This window comes from Mycetomoellerius zeteki, unplaced genomic scaffold, assembly GCF_001594055.1.
Source record: "Mycetomoellerius zeteki isolate Tzet28-1 unplaced genomic scaffold, Tzet1.0 scaffold126, whole genome shotgun sequence".
NCBI lineage: Eukaryota > Metazoa > Arthropoda > Insecta > Hymenoptera > Formicidae > Mycetomoellerius > Mycetomoellerius zeteki.
In genome coordinates, this window is record NW_017256190.1 from 481,407 (window position 1) to 502,620 (window position 21,214).

General features: G+C 36.3%; 1 protein-coding gene across 1 annotated transcript; it reads right to left on the bottom strand.

Moving 5' to 3' along the window:
* Nucleotides 1-1,591: 1,591 nt before the first annotated feature.
* On the bottom strand, nt 1,592-16,298 carry ChT (choline transporter). The gene is given in 8 exon segments (XM_018461677.1): nt 1,592-3,463; nt 5,527-5,744; nt 6,981-7,260; nt 8,823-9,127; nt 12,214-12,584; nt 14,271-14,552; nt 15,941-16,022; nt 16,025-16,298. Coding segments are annotated over 8 exon segments (2,529 nt in total). The 3' UTR covers nt 1,592-2,746.
* Between the last annotated feature and the right edge of the window lie 4,916 nt (nt 16,299-21,214).

Here is a 21,214-nt window from a genome sequence, read left to right on the forward strand (position 1 = left end):
TCATTCTTGTATCAATATGTATATCTCAAATCAGGCATAAGAACGTCTTTAAGTTTCTTAAAAGTGAAATGAATTTTCAATCTGGCGTATAGCCATTTATTTTTAATAGTCGATAACGAGATCGTGAGCCGCGAAGGAACGTAAAATTCTACAACGAGAGCGGGATCGTGCTAGATCATCCTCCGTTTCTAACGACGCATCTATTATACAACGTGTTTCTTTTACGTTAGCACGTATAGATGAATATGTATGTGTGTGTTCGTGACTCGTGTGTACGACTGGGCGAAGCGAGGGAAGAACGATCGATCGCAAGTACAAAAGCTTCGTTTTACCTCTTCTCCTAACACCAATATGGACACTCGACATTACGACGCACGTTAACTAATTATAGCGCGAACTAATTGCAGTGAAAGAGGCGATAGAAGGATGGCATACTAGATGGACGCGGTTTCTCTTCTACCGTGCCTTGAAGGCGCGTCCAATCGATCGATATTTATCGTTGCTATTCCAAAATCAAGAAATTGTATTCAGGATCATTACTAAAACCAACGGCACACGATGATTTTTTCCTGCTGGATTGTTTGCGTTTTAATAAATTATTAGAATTGCATCACACAGAACGTAGAATTTCTAATAATTTATTGAAACGCAAGCAATCCAGCAGGAAAAAAATCATCGTGTGCCGCAGGCTTAAAAATACTGAGGAATATTAATGCCGAAGTATTTAAAATATTTTATTGTTAAAGAAAGAAAATATATATGAATATTTTTTTAACAGTAATAATTATCAAAAACTCTTACGAGACAATATAATATTTGGAAAATATAATAATATCCATTTGTCAATAAATGATAAGGAAACTGCCAATATTTTAATATTAAGTTGACTATTTTCGAGACTGGGTTGACGATAAATATTAAGCGGAACGTACTTTTATTGCGTGCTTTTGCCAAATGTGATTATTTGATATTTATTTCACATTTTCGTTCAAAATGCATTTCGTATTTCCTTCTGTTAGTCAAATAAAAATTTTTAAATTATATTCATTAAATGATATTCAGATATTCACATTCAGCAAAACGCGAAATAAAAATATGTAGGGCACTTCAAACACATCGCATACATTGTCTCGTCATCTCTCACTTCGCAACTTTCAGATACGTTCGTTACTAAGCTTCAAGATCCGGTCAGACTGAAATCTTCATGATGTTAAACGACAATTAAATTATTATTATTCGTAGAGATCAGAGATCACGACTGATCTTAATTTCATGATTCTTTCTGTGCACGCACAGAATTGAGAGAAAGTACGCGATACGTCTACGACCCCGCATACAAACTTATATAAACACGTTGACCGCTCGATCTAATTAATTTCTAACGAAGAAAAGCCACGCGCCGATCGACCGAGCCTCGATAAGAATCCTCGCAATCCTCACGATTTTTTCGAGTCAGGCAGATCGTTCATATTTCGAAACACTCTCAAGCAGTTTTTTATTAAATTCTAAATATATATATCTTTTTGTATATATTATTTTCATATATATATATATATATACCTATTATATATATATATATACCTCTCCAAAAAGAAAACAAGGAAATCACTAGGCCTAATTGGCGGTGCGGGGTAGGGACGCCCGGCCTGAATACGCCCGAAGCTCCGACTTCCGATTTGGAAACGCTACGCTTTATCCCCTTGCCGCTCGCGCGTACTTTCCAATCACCTTATTCTTCCTCTTTCTGTCCCCCCTTTTTTCTCCCCATTTTCTCATTAGTTTATTGCTTTTTCTGAGCAGCGACGGGAACACGAACGCGAGCGGACGCGGGCAGGTACAGATCGTTAGACGGGCACCAGCAACATGGGAAACACGCGCGCACATTCACGCAGAGAGACAGACACACGCACACACATACACTCACGTACGCACAAATACACACTCATAGGTACGCGAGTACGAAAGAAACTTCGTATCAGACTTACCGCAAGCCACCGCATTGTTGGCTCATCTCGGAGCTCCGTGGACGTAAGGCGGGTAGAAAAAGGAAAAGTGAACTGGAAAACAGGACACCGCGGGTGTACGTAACCAGCCGGGAAAGTCGGAAAACCGATTAACACTAGAACGATACCTCCGAGAGGGACAATTTGTGCCGTTAACAATTCCGACCATCTATACAATAATCATCGCGATAATTATCTTCGCAGTTCTCTCGGGGACACATTAGATTAGAAGAAGCATTATTGCTAGCTAAATGTATATTATATGATTACGCGCCTTGTGTCGATAGACTAGATTCAAGATGCAAAACAACGCGCGAATTAGAGACGTTCTAGTATTAATTCTTGTTCAAGAGTTTTTCCTTCGGAATGATTTTAGTAATTATTTGACTAATATCTTTGACAAATAAAACATTTCAATACGCATCTCATATATACCAATATTAACGCGGAACTGATCGAAATAAGGCCCCTCTTAGAGACTTAACACTTGGAACGATCTTCTATTATATTTGTCAGAAATTTATGCTGTCGAGAGTCAAGAGGAAACCGTCAGATTTAAATAAATATACCGCTGAAAGAAGCAGCAAGGTTCGAAGAAAGTCAACTGCAGGAACGAAACGCGTAGACGGGAGGGAGCAAGAGAAGAGGATCACGAGGGTAGAGTGAGAGGAAGGAAACGAAAGACAGAGACCCGCACCGCCGCACTTATTGTTGGTCACAGCATCCGATCACGGAACCAGGAATTAGAACGCGGTGCTGGATTGTGGTTGTCGAGACGCGCCGCCGGGTACATGTGGCACCAGGTGTCCCCCGGCACCGCCGACCCCGCCGCAAAAACCGTCCGTTGTACCTCCGACCATCGTACATCCCGGCTCCATGTCGTAGTCCGGCTCGAGCGCAGGGTTCACTCGGCCGTTCGATTCGTCCTTGCTGCCGTAGAGCCTGCCGACACCCGCAGCTAGGACCGCCATCTGCTCACCCTCGGCCGGGTCCGGGCCCACTCGCTCGACGTCCTCCGGGATGTTCACCACGCACCTGAAGACGTCGTAACCCGGGGCGAGCCGCCCGGTCAGGAAGGCGAACTGCGTGCCATACGACACTCCCACCAGAGTTATCAGCGACATCAGCATCGCCATTGTCCTGAATGGGAACATTTGCGTCGATGTCTCCTCGTTGTAGCCCGGATAACGTATTAGCGGGGGCAACCCCATCATCGGTTCGCCGCCGCTGATGCGCACCAGGAAGGCGATTATGTATGCTGATAGGCTGCCGTAGGTGTTGCAATAATCCTTGAAGTGCACCACCATTAGCAGCTGCGGGAATAGAATCACGTAGACCAAATCCGAGCACATGGACCAGAGGCCATAGATTGATGGTATCGTGAGAGCCATCACGGTGCTCAGTACTCCAACCACGCCGATTCCCGCTCGCATCACCCAGATGATCTCCATCTCCGACGCCTGCACAGGGGGTGTAAAGATCGCGCACCCACGTGAGTCAGTATCGACGAGAAGAAAAGAAGTTGGGAAAAACATTACATGAAGTTCTAAGGAAATGCACGTATTCTATCACAGGGCCGTGCAAAGTAGAGCTCTAGATGTATCAAAGTAGTGCAAAGATGTGTCAAATGTTTGCTTTCATTCACAGCAGGGCCCCCAATGCTAAGTCATCATTTTTGCACTAGGTTTCAAAAACTCTTTGCACAGCCCTGTTCTATTATATATTAAACTCATGAAAATAGTTATAGTTAACAACGACGCAGATATGATGAATCGACACGCGAGTATAATACAAAATTGGTGTAATTAAGATAATGCATAGCAATGATGCAATACCTTAACTGCGTAATACGTGTATATGTAGATATATGTAATAATAAATAATATTGATTAAAAATTACTTAGGAACTCTCAATTAAAAACATAATACTTAAACAATAAAAATAATCGTAATCTATGAGAAAGTAAAATAAATTAAAATTAAGTAAAAAAGTTCAATAAATTAAATAATGTAACAAAGAAGGGCTACGAGCCTAAAACAAATCGTTTAATATAATAATAATATCATTTTTAGACATTTTAGACATTTTAGACAGTTTAATATAAATTTGACTTACATAAAATAAAGATGAAAATAAACAATTATATAAAATAAATGTTTCGACACAATATCAGGTCATTATCAATGTTGACGGAAAATTAATATTGTAAAATAAAATTAGAAATTATAAAATTCATTAACATAATAAATAAATCCAATCATAAGATGTTCAATATAAACGCAATCTGAGCCAAATCCAATTAGATAAATAAAGTAAAATAAAGTTATATATATAGATAGAAAAAATTAAATTATAAAATATAATTCGGAAATATTTCGGTGCACAGTTCGTTAGACTACAATTGTGATATGTATGTCAAGTATATTGTATATATCATATTTAATATATATAATATGTATATATAACATTTGATTCAAGATTGAATTATTTAAGCATTTTAAGATCTAGCTTCGACCGGCATAAGACTCTAATTTATCGGTTGTCTCTCACATATACGGTCTAAAAATGATATTATTAAAATTAAATTATTATCTTTGTATTAACCTTCTATAGGCAACATTGTCTTGTCATAAAAAAAAACTTTTTTTACTGCCTTTGCTTGAAATAACTAGTAAGTAAAGAATCTATATCGATATTTACACATTATCGATGTACATATGTTACTACATATCGGTGTATAACCTTTCTCTGGTGAATAAAAGTACTATAGTGTTCAATGCTATTTCCATCTTCAGTTCTTATTTTCTTAAGTATTTTCTCAACTGATTTGTAGCGATTTCGAATTTATCCTGAATTGAATTTTAAAGTGAACCAATTAAGAAAATAAATCTATTTTCGGATCTTACTGTTTAAATATTTCAAAACGGAATGAATTTAAATTATTTACAATTCTTAAGACGCTTAGATTAACATCGAATTATTAATATCCTTTTGGGATGTTTTTTAGCATCAAAAATTATCAAATTATTTGTCAATTTAATATATGATATTACCATTCTATTTCTATTCACGATTGCGTTTCAAGAAAAGATTTCGGTCTACGGTTTACAGAATTAGATATGTATATAAATTCACTCTGAAATATTTAAGCACTCAGATCCGCTTTGATCAAAAATAAATTCATTTCCCTTAATTGATTTATTCTCGTCGATCTAATACGAATTGTAATTGTTTAAAGTGAACGTTGCAAATAATTACAACACTCGCCCTTAGAGGGTTAATCACAAGTTAACAAAGACGAAATAAGGTCGACGTAATTACAAACTAATTTTCATCGTGCTGTTCATGACAAACTTTCGCGAAAAATTTTACGAGAAGCTTGTTATAAAGTTTTACTCTAAACGCATTAAAGATATGTATCGACACGAGTAGCATGTTGTGTCAAGTAGTGGTTTCGCCACATGCATGAGTACAAGATGAATGGAGCTGAAATTTCACACGGGATGCAACTGGGAAACTCACCCGCTGACGGAAGATCAATTTATAAATGTTTCTAGCAAACATCGAACTAGCAGAGAGGATGCTGCTGTCCGCAGAAGACATTACCGCCGCCGATACCGCTCCCAGCCCGAAAAAGGAAACGAAGTCCGGTGTCAGGTGTTGCAAGACTAACGGTAAAATCATGCTAGTTTCCGTCTCCGTGAAAGGATAAGGACCAGTATACTCCGTCTCGTTCCAAGCTACGACATAATTATTATACAATTAATACGTAGCTTATTTTAAATAACATTTCGTTTGCGTTGATTAATTAAATTTTCATCGCTCCTCTCATTTATCTTAATATCCATATCATGACTATATATCGTTTATCAAATTTAATCTCGTTTCTCTTTGCCACCAACCTGCATGATTGTGAGATGTTTCTAATGCATACTAATGCGGAATACCGTGTTGTATTCTGTAGCTGCCCTATATATATGACTAATAGTCAGAATAATATACATGGTTTCTAAAGGGCAAAGGAGAACCCCTCGTCTTTGTCTGTCGCTTCGATTTGTATCGTCGCTTGTTTCACCTATCTACCGTCTTTGTTTGACGTCACGCCCGCGTAATTCGAAGTTCTGTACTTTCTTCCTATCTCTATCTCCCTCGCCAGCCGTCCGCGTGCACGCGCGGGATCCTTCCGCAACATACCGGTACAGGGTACCGAATTAGTTCCGGGGACGTAGCTACGCTACAACGGGCGAGTTGCTGCATTTACCCTCGCCCTCGCCCTCGCAAAAGCAACGCCACATGGCGGGGTCCCACGCTATTGTGCACGCACGCGAGTACACCAAAGACACCCCTCGGCCGTCCGCGCCCTTCGCGTTCGCCAACCGCTTATAAATACCAGCAGTTCTCTCTTTGTCGCGCCACCAAATGTCAAGTAGCCTCCGAATACGAGGAGAAGCGTGGGACGACGGGCAACCCGGCTTCTAATTCGATCCTCTCAAACGAAGAGCAGGAGGTTTGCGAAGGGGGATCATGTTACCCCCGAACGAGACGGCGACGATTTCGAGAGAAGCAGAAACGCCTCATTTTATTATTAATACATCCAAATTGAGTTCTTTCCCAACGCAAGAAAGATCTTTAAGACATAAGATCCTCTCCGAGGAAATGAGAGAACGCCGAATTAATATTTGCACGTTTTATTTAAATAGTCGCTAAATGATGTATTCATTGTAATATTAATTATGTAAAAGACGATGCAAAAGATAAGTACTTAATTTAAAAATGCGAAAAAATATTTATGATAAAATTTAAATGTTTTTCAAGGAGATATATAACGTGATAAAAATACTTTTCACAAAATTTTATGGCGTGACGGACCAGTAAACTCCCTAATTTATCGCTCCAATTAACATATTGCGAATATATATTGCATATAATATTAACTGTATAACGTCAATTTAATCAATAATTAAATGCGTACTCACGAGTTGCTTTGGCAATCGCTCCAATCAAGACGGGGGGAATGGCCATGAGGATGCAACCTATAGCGGCAACGTAACTCAATACTTGAGCTCTCCCCGCGGTTTTCGAGGAGAGGACACGTTGGAAGTACACTTGCCAAGGTATACCGCCGAATATCAAAAGTAAACCGTAATCCAAATAAAACCAATATTCCTCGGGATTCACTTTGCCGATCCAATCAACGTCCATGGAACTAAGGGATTCTACCTTCGGATTGGCCCAAGCGAACGGGATACACATCCACTATTGACAAAAAATGATTTCCATCATTTTAATATAGAAAATTTAAAAAAATGTGATAAGAGAATATTTGTCAATAGTAAAATAAATAGTTAATAATAAAATATTATTTAATGATTTTCTAAAAATCACTCTAGACTTTTCGCACTTTTCGATTATCTTTAATATTTTGAAAAAAAGATGATTATTTTTACTAAACTGTTGGTGTTTAAAATAATGTCAATTTTATAAAAAGAATTTTTATATTAACAGAATTTGAAAATAATTTGGTAAATGTTAAATTCGTTTTAAATATTCTTTTAGGCAGTTTTTAAGAAGACTGGATATAAAGCAGACTTTAATCTCTAATTGATTGATAAAAACTATTCAAATATCTTTTCCAGACATGGGATCTATTTCGCTACTCTGATCATTTCTGAAAAGCCTGATTTATCGCGATTAATTACAGTTAATGGATGGCGGTTTCGCTACAGAGGGACGAGTTTGCATTCGGAACAGTATCTGAAAGGGAAGTTCCATAGTGCTCGAAATAAAAGCATCGCGAATGTAATACTGTAACTCCATTCAATTAGTAAAGCGTAATAGAGGACAGCATAAACTAATTTAAACATTTTCGTTCAATAATATAAACTATTTTACGTATTAATATATATGTCACATGTCAATAATTTCTATTAATTAATGAACAACAAAATGAGATTATGCAATTGGAAACACGACGTCAGAATTACACTCTTGTAATATATAAACATTTTTTAGTCGCACGAATTCAACAGGATGAGAAACCTATATATTTCTTCTTTAAAAAAACTGAAATTTTAGTCAAATAAATTAAGCTACTAAAAGTAGAGTCTAAAAAGATAAGATCTTTGCATTGTGAAGTTTTAAAGTTCACCGTTGTAATGGAAACCTCTTCGTTAGGAGTAGAAGTCTCACTAAAATAATAGCTCGATAACGTTCTTTCGAGAAGTGGGTCACCACCTATGTGGTGACCCACGTCGCTGAGTATAAATTTGGTAATACAAACGCTCGCAGTAGCGGAGTCTGATATCGATTACCTCCAAACTTATATTGTATCAAAGACTCGTCCGACCGAGCGTTGCACGGGTCAAGTAAACCGTGACATTTATTGAAATTTTGTGTGTACTAAAAATACAAAAAAACGGGCGATTAAATTTTAACAGTGCATTATAACGACTTATTTTATTTTTATTTTAAGTTATTTTTCATTATTTAAAATTTTTTATTTTAAATAAATTTCTCTTTAATTATTGATTATTGTTTTATTAGGCCCAGTTCCACGACTCACGGTTAATTCTTAACCGAGGTTCAACTTATTCATTGTCTCTTTCCAATTCTAGAATTGGAAAGAGATGAGAAACAAGTTGAATCTCAGTTAAGAGTTAACCATGAGTTGTGAAACTGAGCCTTATTGTTTACACACAAATATATGTTCGAGTGTTCCTAATTGGGTTTTCAATCATTACTATTTGCTTACACTAAATAAATAATTATAACTAATTGCAAATACTTGATACAATTCGACAACTCAATCGACCGCTCACCAGACCGATGAATATGCAGAAGAGCTGAATGACGTCGGTGTAAGCGACGGAATAGAGACCGCCGAAGAGGGTGTAGAAAACAGCGATGCAGGCGCTCAGGATGACGGAGGTGCCCTGGTCCATGTCGATGATGACCGCCAGCGTGGCTCCAAGTGCTGCGAGGATACCCGCCGCCCAGAAAACCTCGCCGCATAGAGCAGGCAGGAAGAGGAGGCCGCCCATACGCTCCCCGAATGCGTCTTGAAGCGGATCCAACATCGTGACGTACCCCTGCTGTCGCATCTTGTTCGCGAAGAAAATACCACCTGCAACAGAAAGTCAAGACCGTTAAGAACAACATTTTTCCACTGACATATCTCATTTACGGCACTCATTACAAAACAGAAATAGTTTCATCGAATACTAGAATGATATCTTGTACATAGATTGAAAGAGCAGAAATATCAATAGAGGAGAAGGTGGTATTATGGCACCCCAGTTACATTTTACACAATAACTTTGTTAATAATCAATATTTAAGTTTAAAACTTGACAATTACATTTGTTAAAATATTGTTGAATCGCGATTCTGGATTTTTTATTCTGGATCTTTAAGTTACGAAATATTTATTACTTAGGATACTATTAACAAAAATGTGGCGACATTGCATAATGATTCGAAGAAAAAAATAGATGGTAATGTGACCTTCCATAAAAATAGCCTTAAAATATTAGTTTTGTTTAGAAAACAGTATTTGATTACGAAATTAACAAAAAAGAAAAATATGTATGCAAATTAAAATGTATGCAAATGAATGTATATACATTTACATAACTTCTGCATATAAGCTGCTCAGTACTAAAAATAGTACACGTAATATAAACTATAGATTAATAGTAGAGCCACAGTCGAACATATCAAATAATTATATTTTGATATGAAAACCTCAAAAAAGAGGTCGTGAGTAATCAATATCCATAGAGGGCCACATTATTATTAGCAAAATGCCAGGCTATTGTTTAAATTTGCATAATTCAAAATATATACAGTCAAATAAAATGTTAAATAGAAAAAGACATTCAAAAATACATATATTCATGTGATAATACGCTCAAGTTTAAGAAAAATGAGGGGGGAAGTAGGTGTAATTAAATGCTAAAATGTATCTCAGAAACGTTTCGAAATACTTGAAAATAAAAATGCGTTATAATAAGTGCTGGTTATTGAGTATTGGTAATATTAGCGTCATGATGTAATGGCGAGCTACTGAACTAATAATTCTATAAGTAATCATTGTAGGATTCGCTGTATAGTAGCGAAGATATTAAAGGAGGCCACAATGTGTACACTAGCCATAATACCACCTTCTCCTCTATCAAATGTTGCGGTAGACATTGATAAGCATTTGGATATCATGATAACTAACAATAAAAGAATGGAAACAATATATGCATATTTTCATAGAAATTAAGCACCAGAAATATTAAGTAAATACAAGTCTCTGATTGAGACATTTGAAAAACTTATCGACAGAATACTAAAAATTTGGTTTCTGTTATCAAAATCCAAGGAGCTTAAGCTTAAAGAAGTCAGAAATTTGAGAAAAAATAAGTTTTTTGTCTAATTTTAGTAAATATATATGATAACGTATATGATAATAAATTTAAAAACAATGCACGCAAACTGTATTTATATTTTATTCTTTATTTTACGAAATTTCCATAAATGGGAATGGAAATGGTGTGCTGAAATTTTTAAGTGGTAGATCTAAAAATAATTCTGTTGGACCAGTAAAATAATTATATATGACACTCAAGCATAATGAGCAATGTTATAAAAAGTTTTGACATTTTAGTAACTCGTTTAAGCATTCTACAAAATTATTGAGATACACCAAAAAATTATTTTCAGATCTGTATTTAATTAAATTTTTTAATTCTTCAGTAAAATTGCTCTTTCCATAAAAAGATTCGGAGTTTGAAAAAATAATAATCAATTTTTTCTTAATGTTACTAGATGATCATTCATAGACATAGCAAAGCTAGGCTTTCAATGGAGTTATAGTCGCATTTATTCTTTGCCGAGGTCGTTTGACTGCGCGCGAGACATTGGTGGCAAAGTTATCGCCTTTATATGCGAGAGTGCCGATAGCGAACACTGTCGACTGTCTGTTATATTACAAGAATTCTATTGTCGGCCGCCGTAACTTCTTCAGTTGGGCATATAAGCATTCCAACCTGTGTAAAGAAAGACACGCCATCGATCAACAATCTTTCGATTGTTTTATCGTTGATCTTTACGATTGTAAACTTTCACCGTCCACCCGGCTGATTAAGGCGAACTTACACAATGTTATGAAAAGTTTTCAATATCTTCATTTTCAATATCTTCTTCTTGAGTTTCTGTGTCATTATTGTTTCTTGTCAGATTTTGACGCGCGACAAGTAACTTGCGTACACTAAATCGCTATTATAAAATCTACATGACCCAAAAGTCGTAATTTTATAAGTTGTTTGAATTGCACAAAATCGCCAAGCAATAGAGCAAGAACGAACCGCATCACAAAAAGGCAACAGTAAAGTCTGGCTCATCAATTTTACGTGAAACTTTCAAGATTCTTTTAGATGAAGATAAATGGAGGTAAAGTTTATCGTACAGAGATTTTTATTCGAATGGTTCTGTATCTTTGGGGAAATTTTTCACAGAAAAAGACTAAAAAATGAGTAAACTTGTACTTTTTTACATTTCGAAGTACCGAATAACTATACTTCGCGTTACAAAGAAATTAAAAATTAACGCAGTCACGAGAACAAGAAATAAGACTATAATATCATTTTTAGACCGTATATGTGAGAAACACAATCGATAAATTAGAGCCCTATATCGATCGAAGTAAATCTTAAAATGCTTAAATAATTCAATCTTGAATCACTAAATATGATATATATGTACTTGACATACATACCACACTTGTAGTCTAACGAACTGTGCACCGAAATATTTCCAGACTAAACACAATTACACTACTGTAGTAATTTCGCGCATTAAATTAAATTCTAATAATTTCGACTTCCGGCCGAGGTAATATTTTTCGCAATAAATTTAATTACAGTTTTTTCAGCATATTAACATATTTGAAATATGATGCCTGATTGAGCATTATTATATCGATATTATATATCGAAATTATTAAAATTTAATTTAATTCGCGAAATTACTACAGTGGTTTAATTGTGTTTAGTCCGGAAATATTTCGGTGCACAATTCGTTAGACTACAAGTGTGGTATGTATGTCAAGTACATACATATCATATTTAGTGATTCAAGATTGAATTATTTAAGCATTTTAAGATCTAGCTTCGACCGATATAGGGCTCTAATTTATCGAAGAAATAAGACAATCGGACTCACCGAAAACGAGGCTGAGGGCGTATCCAAAGGGTGCCTGGCACCAGACCAGACCCCTGGTGTAGATTGCCTCGGCGGTGCCGTTGATGTAACCACCGCCGACCCAGGTCGCCGTCATCGTGAATATCCCGACGAAGAGCCCGATCGAGCGGCCGGCCAGCATGACCTCCTCCTCGGAGTCGTTGCCCGCTTCCTTTTTCCTGGCCGCCCATATTCCCACGCCCAAGATCAGCAGGTAGAAGAGAACGATGGAAATTACCCCGGCGATGTTGATCATTTTCGGGGAATAGGGGTCCACCGGCGTGAGCTCGAGCTGACGGAAACGTAGGTCCGAAAAGTTCGGCGGGTGATCCGCTTTGGGATTGTCTGGATATCTGAATTCAATTTTAGACATGTTTTTCCTTTTCAGAAACCATTGTGTGAAGACGGAATTTAAAAGAATTTCAAGAAGTTGAAATCTCAGCAATCGTGATGCTTAATTCGATAGTAAAAAATATATTGTCACGAATTACAAGAATTTTTATAATATTTTGCATTTTGAGAAAAATATTATGCTTATATATTTGAATAAATTATTTAAAAAACTATAACAAACGGAAGAAAAATCGCAAAATAAAAATTATAAGTTTCCATCTAGAAATTATTTCAATGGAATAAATTTTATTCGTTCACCATCTTACTTTGAATAGTCTGAATTACTTAAATTTACAATTTTATTTATAAGAATTGAATTTTTAAATTCTTTTTTTCTATAATACAATACATTTTTAAGTGCCAAGCTCTATTAATTGTTTTTTTAATTAAAAAAGATAAATATATGAGTTCTCTTCCTTTATTCGCGGCTGACGACGTTAACGGCAAAAACTTCTCAGCATAGGTTTTACAAAGAACTTATCAATTTCGCGTAGAGTACATTAAAATCTTCCACTTGATTAACACCGTGACCGTCACGCTTGCGGCCAACAAGTGCAGTTAAGCGCAAATATTATGTTTCTACCCGAGGGGTATTTAAATCGTTCAACCGAGTTCACCCTCTAATCCTGTTAGGCATGGTCTACCCGAGGCGCCGCCGCTCAATTCGGCTTCAAAAAGGATGTAGCTTCGCTTAACGCACTTTACTCGACGTAAAATAGAAAAAAAAAGAAAATTGAAAGAACGATTTTGCCGAAATATCTAAAATTAGATACAGATTAGAAAATAATTTTGCTAGACTATCAAAATAATTATATAAACTCTCAATCTCATTGCTTGAGGTCCAGTTTCATAACTCACGGTTAACTCTTAATCGAGGTTTGACTTGTTTCTCATCCCTTTCCAATTCTAAAATTGGAAAGAGATAATGAATAAGTTGAACCTCGGTTAAGAATTAACCGTGAGTTGTGAAACTGGACCTAAATGTCAAAATTTCTTGCACCATTAACAGCATTACTCATCAACTTGAATAATTTTCCTTCATAATAATTTTGATGATCCAACAAAATTATTTTCAAATCTATTTAGCTAAATTTCAATAGAATCGTTCTTTCTGTATGCGACTCTTTCTTTACGAAAGAAAAGAATAAGATTGCAATTTATACAATGAAACACAAAAATGCAGCTTCAAAAGACAGTTTTTCAAACTATGAAGCGAGATCAAAAGAAATAAAAGCATATATTTTATTGGTAAATAATAAAAATTCACCTTGCAAATAGTAACAAAGCATCAAAGAATACGCTTCAAAATCAAAGGGAAAAGTGAAGAAGAGACATAAAGGAACGTATGCATCTTGTATAACCAAAACCATAAAGGACACGACTGCTGAGAGTTCGTCTTGCGGGACACATAAGCTTCGTTTCTCTTATTCTTTATTATTCTTTATTGTTATTCGAATAAAAATAAGGAAAGAGAATTAAAGTGTTATTAAAACTACCAAAATTATCGCGACGAAATTTCCAGTCAACGAAATAACAGTTCGATGTGCCCCGCGAAAAAGGGGAGCGAAATCTAAATATCAGGGGTGGAGGTTTACCTTTGAAATCCCCGCGAGGTACAATCACGCAACAGCGGGGGGCAGCCTCACACGGGCACCGGCGGCATTTCTTGAAGACGATGCTTCCAGACGACCGACGACGACGCTTGGTTGGGATTCGGGGGGCAGCAGTCACCCCACCGGAGCGAGGTCTTCTGGGAGGGGCTATTCCTTGTCCTAAACGCGAGGCCGCCCATGGGCGCTGATGGCCATCGATTTTCACCCAACTCACTGAGCCCGCTGCTTCCCTGCCTGCCTAATTTCTTCGTTTCCACCCTCCTCCCTCGTCTATTTCCTGCGCCCACGGGACCGATCGCGGGGATCAGCACAGTCCTTTACCTAGAAGAACGAGGACTATTATGTTTAGAGATATTAGATGCGAAAGAATGTGCGAAAGTGTCATCAAGGAGAGTATTTCAGTCAGAAGATGTCATCTCGTATTTTAATTATATATAAGAGCAAGTTTGTAGCAAGATCGGTTAACACACAATTGACCGAAGGAGTGGTAACCCATAAATTAAAGTTTTTAATCATCTGTGAAACTTGTGTTCTTATAAAGTTATTGTTCATTAATAAATAACATAAATGATGAAAAAGTATTAACTCTTTTGATGAATATATATTCTTGTTAGCTCAATTTTTGTATTTAAATAGGAAAAATAATGTCTTTTTTTAGCCTCCAGCATCAATAATTCCTTTAATGTGCACAAAGAGAGTTTACAAAACTGTGTACACTTTATCACAACGTTGTATTTTCAATAAATCTTTTAAGTAATTTTAATCTTAGATTTAATTCTCAAATTAACTTTGAATCAATAATATTTAAATTAAAATTTTCAATCTAAACTAATAAATTTTTGTCATTTTAATTCATAGATTCTCTTCATGCATTTTAAATTTAATCTATCTAGTCCTAGAAATTCTAATTTTAGATATAAACAATCAAATAAGTTAATCAGCGTTTTGAAATTTAATAAATCCTCGAACATTCACAACTTATAAAAAATTTAACTACACAATTTTGGTCAGCGTCAAGATTGTTATAAAAGAAAGTTTTATTATAAGTTAGAGATTCAACAAATAAAATTATCACATATAGTTCTATAAGTGCTGCTCTATTCACATGCGCTCTTTTATATCCATAAGTACGAATGCATACGTACGAACTCTGACTGGTCATGGATCTCTATGAATTATTTTTGCGCGGTTGTACTCTAAAGCTGGCCGGTAATATAATTCAATGCCGATTATAGTAGTTGATACCAATTGAACGTAGAGAAAAACGAATTTGTTTTGCGTATTTTATTTTATAACATTTCTATGTGAAATAAAATACTAATGGTACAAAAAAGAGACCTTTTTCATCGCCTGCAATTTCATCCGACCAACCTTTTCGGAATAAAAATTCGAAATTTTTCTCGAAGATTGCACTATTTTTTTTAAACTCGCTTATGTTACTACAGCCAAATGGTTACTTACGGACGCTTTCCTCGCGTTCCCACTCAACAAATCTCCCGATCCCGAAGGAACCCAAAGCGGCTATGACTACCTCATTGTGAGGAACCGGCGTTCAGCGCAAGCAATCGATGACCGTGGGGTACCAATGGTCGAACCGATGGAAAACCGGTAACGCGAAGACAAGGTACAGAGTCGACTTCACGTGACGGGGAGCGCAACTATCGGTCCTAAAAAGGGTCAGCGAGATGGAGCGCGAGACGAACCGGAGGTCGAACGGATCGTCGTTTTCGTAATCGTGGCCGTGATCGTCGCTGCCACTGTTGTCGTCGTCGTCGTCGTCGTCGGAACGACGTTGTCGTCGTCGTCCCGTACAGTCGCGGGGGCCACCTCGTACTGAGGCGGTCGGTCGTCTGCCGTCTCGCGAGGACCGACGACGGAGGGAGGGCATTCGGTATGATATTGATTCGACCCCCGTGACGTCACGGCGCGGCGTCGTGCGGGGGGTGCGCAGCACTTCGTATCGTCGCCCCACCATCCCCCGAAAACCACCCCGTGTCCTGCCGTCTGCACCGCCGTACGTCCCTCGCTATCGCGTACCCCCTTCACACCCTCTTGTCCCATTCCTCCACGAACCCGACGCCCCCGCCGGGGGCGAAGCGGGGGGCGTGGACAACCGGCTTTGGCTGGCTGCCGCTGAGTCTGCGCCCCCGACTGCGTCGCGACGAAGATCGCGTCCCCCTGGCTCTCTCCACCGCTCTCCTCTCACCCCTTTCGCACGGAGAGCGGAAATTCGGGGGAGGAAGAGGAGGAAACTCGGAAGATGGACGAATTGAGGCCTCTCAGGAGATGAAGAGCCGGCACTAATATGACTTCGAAGGTGCGTTATTTCCTGGTGAACGTCGCGTGCATTGATCAATTCGCTTCCTCGCCTAGGAACAAGTAGATGTGTCGATTAATAATTTCCCTTCACGACATGGAATGCCGCTGCGTTCGACATCTTTTCGACTACAAATGTCAAAAAAGATGATAAAAATTATGGTTGGAGTTATTCGATATTAGAAATTATAAAAGTAATATTTAAATCATATTACCCTTGAGAATAGTAAAAATGTATTTGCCAAGAACTCTAATGAGCTTCAACTTAATGAAGTTAAAATATAAATGTCACTTTCCATACTTCAGAGTTGTAATATTAGAAGAGTAACATTGGTCTATTTCTGCATCAAGCACGATTAGCCTTTAAAGGCTAATTACTCGTAAGTTATTTGCGTTTGCTTTTGTTGGAAGTTTAATAATGTCTTGCCATTGAAAACCAAAAGTCATACGATGATTTATTATAAAGCAAATGTAATTCTTTTATAAATAATATACAAAACATTCTCTGTAACTATATATATTTATATAAAAGTATTAAACATTGAATATATTAAATTTTTATTTTTTTATCGAACGTAAAAATGACATAAAGATATTTCCCCTAGGAAAAGGACAAAAGTTAATTCTTCAATACATTGATGTCTTTTATCGATTGTGACTCCTACGTGCGGATACAACACCGAGATCTCATTTTAACCAAACTCGACGAAAAATCAGCTCCAACTTTTTATCACGTCTGAATTATCAAATTTTACGACTGACATTTACAGTAACATTTTGGATTCTCCAGGTGTGCGTGGGTAGAAGGTAGTGGAGGCGGTAGGTAGGGATGGATGACAAAAGTGAGGATGAGGATGGAGAACATCGATGGCAAGAAAGGCGCACGACCTGATGAATCGATAACCCCGAAAAACATGTATTCACCTCTCGGCGATTGCGACGTTTAATTACATGGGCAAAGGCTGACGTTTTTTCATTGAAGCGATCGACTATTATTTTAGAAAAAAAAACCTACGAAAGTGTGTCATTGTAGCGGGGGTGAAGATCAGATTCTGAATGAAATAAAATATTCAAGGGATGTCGTCAGGTGTGTCGAATTATGAAATAATGCCCGGGTGGAACGGCACGTTATACGTCGGCACTTAATTACTCCTCTGTAGCAAAGACGATCCCTTGCGAAGCGAATTTAATGATAAAATAATGTAAATTTGTCAGTGCATAAATTTGCTTACGTCACGCGAATGGTAGTCTGCTAATTAAAGTTATGAGTAAAGAATTCATAACTCCTCATATTTAATCTTCCTTTATTAAATATAATGTGTTATAATAAATGATTAGAAGCACCTAAGTGTTATAACAAAATACTGTAGACACATAACACATCATTAAATAGATTTTTGGGATATACAATATATACTTTTTAGAACCATCTTTTTTTATCTTATTATTGTTTATTATAGCAATTAATCCTTTAAATAAAGTATTTTAATTCTTATTGTGCTTTATTATATCATTTCCCTCTTTCATGTTGTAATATAACGCAGTTCAGTGAACAGCAATAATCATGTTCAGTGAACAGCATCTCGCGTGAATCTTAATACTCGCGTAAATTACGAATTTAGAGACATACTCTTCAAGAATAATTTATAAAATTTCGTATTTGTATTGATACCACACAACGTGAGTGCCAAGAATAACACGGCGTTAAAAATGCTGACGTCAAAACTGCGGAGAAGCAAGGAAAATCTATTAATGGCTAACGATTTGTTATAGGTCAATATAGAGCACAGAGAAATATAATTAATCTCCTGGACTGGGATAACGCAGCAAAATGCAAATAATTACAGGAATAAGCTAGATTAGGATGCTGAAGAGACAGATTGTAGTGGCAAATTTCCTGTGATCCCTCTCTCCCCCCCTCTCTCTCTCTCTCGAATTTTGCATGATCAATATCATTTGACCCATTCCTGTCAAATTAAAAATTACACTTGCTATTTTCCTATCACTTCATACCACATTTTATATATATTTTAAGCATCTGAATACAGATTTCTTGTTTCAACTCTAAATTTTGTAACATAAACAAAATACTTTTTTTCTTAACAAAACAAATAATAGTAAATTTGCCATAAATGTCAACAGAATATAAATATATAAAATTATGGCACTCAATTATTCCTTCGTAGTGAATATTACGAAATAATTACTATTTTTTAAGGCATTTTGTAATGTGACATCTTTAATTATACATTATTTAATTTATATATAGTAAATATAATAATGATTCTGTATCTTGCATCATCATATTATTATATAGACTTATTATAAAAATATACAGTATTATTTTATTTTTTCGTTGGAAATAAACAATAAATACTTTGCGCTATAATTATTAGCACTGGACTGCTTAGAATATCTTAAAATACTTATATAAAAATTTGGATAGAGCCGAGATATCTTCTACAACGTGGACACACTGGATGCTCAACCCTATCAACAATTCTACCAAGGTAGTTCGCAGTTTGCCGAGTGTCATACTCACTAGTATTCTTTCTAAAACAAGAAACTATTGAATGTAACAAAATACAATTAAGATCACTTTTATCCATTAAGTCCGTCTTTTTTTAATTAAATTTCTTGTGTGCACCATTCAACTTTATTTTTGTGTCTCCAAAACGTGGAGAGAAAAAGAAGAAAAAGATGAACCTCGCAAAAGTTCAGCTAAAAAGACTTCTGATTCCACATAAAAATTAAAATGCAGGGGAAGAAAAAGAAAGATCCAACAATAGTGACGGAAATTGCCGATGTCAAAGATATTTCACGAATCGTGGAATAAATTTCTACTAATTCTTATCGATTCCCTCTGGTTTTAGATGGACCGCTTTCGTGTTTTCGCGAGCGTGACGCGATATCGCGGAGCGATCGTTACGCACCCTAGTAAGGGCGACGAGTTAAAAACGACAACCAGTTGAGTGAGTTCAGGCGACCCCGACGGCCTACTTGTCACGAAGTCAAGCACTGACATCCGCGGAGAACCGGTGAATTGAAATTTGCCCGGCCACGTGTCAGGTGAAGCACCCGGGACGACAATATGCACGTGCGTCCGCACGGCTCGTAACTGGATACGACGAAACATGAGGGTTCCATTGGGTTATCATAGGGTGATACGAGACTCCTAGAGGGTCTACACGTGACGTACTTGTAGATCACAAACGCTATGTCATGTTTCAGAGTAACGTCAATTCCTCCTTTTGTTTAATATGTACATACCTGTCGTTTAATTATAAAGCGTCAAAATAACTTAAGATACGCAAAGTACTTTGCAATTTTTACATAATTTTAGTGCCTAAACATTTTCGAATTAAAAGAACATTCTAATTGTAAGTAAAATAAATTGTTTTGATAATTTAATGACGAAGATATAAATTATTTTTTACAGGTTTAATCCTTAAAGCAATACATATTTTTTCTTACTCTAAAGGAACACATAGGTTCTCAGGATCCACTAAAGATATTTTGTTACTACTTACAATTAGTTTTACAATTTTTTATTTTCTTCAAGAAATTTTTAAGTTCAGAATTTATTGTTCCTAAATAATTCGAAAGAAACTTGCTTTGTTAAAAACCAAATTTTCCGGAAACACCACTGTACAAGGGTCGGACTCTTCACAGATAATAAATCAAAGTGATCAGTATCTTGACTTTCGTAAACGAACACTTCGTGATTCGACATCGAAGCGACAAAGAATCCTTGGAGATCCAGACGGTAGCAAGTAACGGCGGGAAATAAAAAGATCAGACAAAACAGGATCTTATTATTTCTCTATCGCACAAAAATCATTTTAAGTATATAAACGACTAGTAGTATAAAGAACACTTTAATAATGAAAGATCTCTTATTTTTGTAAGTAGCGAATACAGCGACGTTCATTATATATTTTCTCTTGACATTTTAATCTATTGTAAGGAGCATGAGAGAGCGTGAGGTAGACTTTCTATCTGCCTAAATTATTCTCCTCCGGCGAGTTGTACGTGCTGGCGAGACTAATGTGTGTGCTTCGACAAGTCCTATCATCTAAGACGTAGCCGCTCCTACTTACTTCCTCTGAATGAACATCTCAACCGATACTTTAAATGCAAGCCTGCTGTTAACATTTACTTAAGTCTTACTTGGTACACAATACGCTTTGTATAGATTTTAAATTTAACTCTTTCTAATTTCAAATAGTAATTTATATAAAATAGAAACTGGACATTATAAAAACAATAATAAAATAATTGTTAATTTAATTAAAATAATGACATTATTTTAAATTAAAATACAAGCATTAAAAAGTTTCTATTTTAACTTTTTTATTTTATTAACTTATCATATTACTAAAAATAATCGGAAATATTATTATAAGTAATTAATTTATAACGTAAATATAAAATATATATAAAAAATAATCAATGACTCTAGAAATTTTTTGTATCAATTGAACAGACTGGTATCAGTAGCGCCATCCATTAGCAAGAGAAGAAGTAATTCAAATGTAGCAATATATGTATATAGTTTTACTACACCAATATATAATTTTATTTTTATATAAAAATATTGAAAATGTTTAATTTAAGGGATTGCTGTAGTGACCAAATTGTAATGTTATATTTAATGCTAC